This window comes from Alternaria viburni, assembly GCF_023758015.1.
Source record: "Alternaria viburni strain BMP 2772 chromosome Unknown scaffold_2, whole genome shotgun sequence".
NCBI classification, from domain to species: domain Eukaryota; kingdom Fungi; phylum Ascomycota; class Dothideomycetes; order Pleosporales; family Pleosporaceae; genus Alternaria; species Alternaria viburni.
The window spans coordinates 1,237,795-1,242,270 of record NW_026055771.1 but is presented as its reverse complement, the minus strand read 5'-3'; the positions used below and the strand labels follow the sequence as shown (position 1 = coordinate 1,242,270).

General features: G+C 52.8%; 1 protein-coding gene across 1 annotated transcript; it reads left to right on the top strand.

Moving 5' to 3' along the window:
* Window positions 1–246: 246 nt before the first annotated feature.
* Window positions 247–3,559, top strand: J4E79_001361 (uncharacterized protein; the record flags this gene model as incomplete). The annotated part of the gene is made up of 7 exons (XM_049350271.1): window positions 247–469; window positions 532–542; window positions 618–633; window positions 811–2,004; window positions 2,066–2,378; window positions 2,496–3,321; window positions 3,413–3,559. 7 exons carry the CDS (start codon window positions 247–249, stop codon window positions 3,557–3,559), a joined length of 2,730 nt encoding a protein of 909 aa, XP_049215430.1.
* Window positions 3,560–4,476: the final 917 nt, after the last annotated feature.

Genomic DNA, 4,476 nt, shown 5'->3' with positions numbered 1-4,476 from the left:
GACGACATAACCTTGGAATTCCAGCCCTGTGCTGACTTCTCTCAGCCTTGTTGCCAGCTCTTCGCCCTTCGCCACCCCTTGGACAATCTGAACTCCGACTTTACCGTCACTTCCTGCGTAACTGACACTTCCCGATCTATCCTCGAGTGGTGGAATTGTAGTGGAGACGGACGCTAGAACGCAGTTATGCTTTCCACGAATCTCCATCAATACCCCTCGGCGTTCAGCCACCTCCCCGCGCCGAACATGGTCGAACATCAACATCATCATCTCGCTGCCCAGCACATGGGCCAGTCACCACTCGACAACCTCGCGCACACATCACAATACGCAGCCCTACAATTTCATCAGAACCGGCATGTGCTGCCAAACGGAAAGGGACTTGTCAAGCCTCATCGGTTACCGTACGCCAGTGGTCCTATAGCGCCTCGACACCAGCGAGAGATGCTCCATGAGCGGTCGGGACGAGGTAACTCAACGTCTGGACCAGTGCGACGCAGGATCAGCCGAGCCTGTGATCAGTGTAACCAGTTGCGAACGAAGTGCGATGGTAGACAATCTGTAGGTCCTTTCCCAGGCTCTGGATTTCTAAATCAATATGCTAACGGTATGAATAGTGTGCGCATTGCATAGGTACGTTTTGATGTTATGGAGAGCTCGGCAACGGATGAACCGAGATGAGAACCATCTGCTTAGGCGACCAAAAGTTACTTTTGTAGCGTCTGCTAGAGGCTCTTAGCTACGGGGCTAAAACTGCCGTTCGCTTTCCATCACCCATGTACTACCCCTCTGACAGCTTGGCTAACACAGTGTCAGAATTTGGATTGACGTGCGAGTACATACGTGAGCGCAAGAAACGCGGAAAGGCATCGCGGAAGGATCTTGCCCAACAGCAGGCTGCGACCGCCGCAGGAGGCACTGGTGCGCCGAAGTCAGAGGATTCCAGCACCCCGCAATCGTCGGAGAAAGCTACCGAGTCTGTTCACGGCAATAGTCCCAAGCTTCCCGAAGGCCAACGATCTCTGCCTGAGCTACCTGGTCGATCGGCCAGTATTGCGACGACACGACCCGAGATGGATACCGCGTCGATGTATCAGAACAGGACGATGAGCATGGGTGCAATCGACACTATGCCAGAATCTGATATGCACCATCAAATGACCGAGAGCATGCAATCCATGCACCCCATGCAGCCGCCCCGATTACAGACTCAAGGGCTGTCTATGCACAACCCCATGCCCGAGTACACGTCGATGGAGGAGTACCACCAGAGCCTTACCTATCAGTCACCACTACAAATGATGCAGCCTGGAATGCAGCCCGTTGTACCTTCGCACGGCCATGGGATGGAGTACTCTGATAGCCCCTACAGTATGATGAGCCCACAAAGCGCACATACACAAGCACCCACGAATACCTTCAGGATGCCCGAAGAGGCATCCAACATGGGTTACATGCCTCAATCACCAGTTGATGGATCGCCTGGTTGGATGCTGCCTTCACCTTCTACAACGATGTACTCTGGCGCACAACATCAGAATCCCTCTCAGCAGTTGAGATACCCTGTTCTGCAGCCGTTAGTACCACATCTCGCAAATGTCATGCCGATTTCACTAGCTTGCGACTTACTAGAGCTCTATTTCCAGAGTTCATCAACTGCGTTTATGCAACCAGTCTCCCCTTACGTACTAGGCTACGTCTTCCGAAAGCGCTCTTTCCTCCGCACCAACAACCCCCGCGTGTGCAGTCCAGCACTGCTGGCAAGTATGCTCTGGATTGGCTGCTTGACAAGCGAATCTCCATATCTTTCCTCATCGCCATCTGCGCGGAGCCAATTATCGGAGAAACTCATCAACCTAACCATCAGTCTCTTGAAGCCTCTTGTGCATCAACATCCAGGCGGTTCCGATGCCAGTCCGACGGCTTTCAACGGCGTCGGGCCGATCAATGGTGTCACCATGGGTGGTTTTGGTATGCCCGCACAAGATTCCGACATTGGTTTGCGTAAGTTACCAACCCATGTTCACTTTTGCGTAGTTTCCTTCACTAACACGACTACAAATAGCGGGAGCACCAGGAGGCCTTGACGACGTAGCAACCTACATGCACTTGGCCATAGTGATCTCGGCCAGCGAGTACAAGGCTGCATCACTCCGCTGGTGGAACGCCGCCTGGTCACTGGCTAGGGAGCTTAAACTTGGCAAGGAAGTGCCTGTGACACCGCCTCCCGAGCCGAATGACGAAGATGCACCTGGAGACCTTGATGCGGAACACATGGGCGCAGGATACCCAACCAGTCAACACACATCCATGGACTTCACAGAAGAGCAAAGGGAAGAGCGCAGACGTATATGGTGGCTGCTGTTCACTGTTGATCGGTAAGCCATCCGATCTTTGTCAACCGTGACACTCGCACCATGGCATTGCTCGACTTCTGCCGACGTTCTTGCGCATCCATCAGATCTGCCCTCCAACACACGCTGATCGCTCAACAGCCACCTAGCGTTATGCTACAACCGACCGTTGTCTTTATTAGACGTCGAATGTTCGGGCCTGCTGCAGCCACTTGACGATAACGTATGGCAATCTGGCGAATTCTTCGAGGACTCCGCTCAATCGTTTTCAGATTCCACACTTCATCGACGATCTCGAGGGCCTGCCTTTGAGTGCACCGGACACTCCATTTTCGGATTTTTCCTTCCTTTGATGACCATCCTTGGGGAGATTACCGATCTATATCATGCGCGCAACCACCCTCGTTTTGGGACGAAGACCGACTGGGATCACCACGCGCTCGAGATCAGTCAACAGCTGGTGGTATATGGGCAGTCACTCCAAGAGCTACGAAATCGCGCAGTGAACGAGGCCAACGCTGAACGCGAACCATCACACCCCGACACACCATCCGGGCGGTCTGTCAACTCTACTATGTCCAGGGCGCAAGAGTCATTGATGCATGCTAAGATTGTGGAGGCGTATGGTACGCATCTCATGCACACGCTTCACATCCTGCTCAATGGTAAATGGGATCCTATCTCGCTACTTGATGACAACGACCTCTGGATATCTTCGCAAAGTTTCGTCGATGCAACCGGTCATGCGGTATCAGCCGCCGAAGCATTGAATGAGATTCTGGAATACGATCCGGACCTAAGCTTCATGCCGTTTTTCTTCGGCATCTACCTCCTGCAAGGGAGTTTCCTGCTACTGCTCATAGCCGACAAGCTGCAAGGAGATGCAAGTCCGAACATCGTGCGAGCATGCGAAGTGATAGTCCGCGCGCATGAAGCATGCATCGTCACCCTCAATACCGAATATCAGGTAAGTGGCGCTACCAGCCCGTCATTCTTACCTCAACCTTTGCCGGCCCCACCGCTCTGCCAAGATCAGTAATCATGCTAACACCTCACAGCGAAATTTCCGCAAAGTCATGCGTTCTGCTTTGCAGCAAGTGCGCGGCCGCGGCATGGACGAACACGCCCAACTTGCGCAACAGCGTCGGCGCGAAATGTTGAGTCTCTATCGTTGGAGCGGCGACGGCACAGGGCTCGCACTCTGAGCCGCGTTTGAGCCTCGCTTGGCCGACCCTTGTCATCCCGGAACCATAACACCGCCTTTCGCAACAGTACAACAATACACGCCCTGTTACCTCCCTAAGGGGAGGTCAGGATTCCTTTCGCTCGGCTGCGACTCGTTGTACATTTGGAATCATTTTGGGCCGCCACTTGGCTCACCTTTCGTACATTACTAGCATTACCCTATACCCTGACATCACTATGTTTTCCGTCTTGTCGATGTTACTTTCCTTTGCTCCGGCGCGGGCCAGTGGCTATGTGGCTGCCGCCTAGCTTCATCAGGGCTGATGCCCACGATTAGTGCGATGTACGATTTCACGTATACTGGTTTTCGGCGTTATACCATAATGTGTTTGCCCCTTGAGATATTGGTGTGCGGACTGGCGGCGCGATCGTTGCGAGGGCGTTCTGGTACCAAACTTTATGCACGCCATTCTGGTGCACATGTTTCCTCAAGTATTGTGCGTCATATTTCGAAAAGCGCAAAGTCCTTCGCGTGTTTTTGTCTGTAGCGTCGGGTACAATTACTCCGAGACATGATATCGCCCTGTACATGTACGGAAGTTCCCTTCGTCTCCTTACTTCGGTTCCAGTACACAGTGGAGAATAGTGGGTAGTCAATAAGTTAGCGCAATAGCCACGCCTCGCGTATACACGCAACTAAACAATCCTGACTTAACAGCCCTTTACCAACTTACAGGCCAAATAGAGCCACCTAGGAGATCACACAAGTACAGAGCAAGCCCTGTGCCGTGCCAACAGCGAGTCAGTGGAATTGCTACTATGATCGCTTGTTCTGGTCACTGTGTAGGGCCAACGACATATGGAATACATTGTCTCATGATGCTATAGCCAGGTTCGATGTTTCAAAAGTACACCCCTGCGTTCCGCGAGCCCCAAG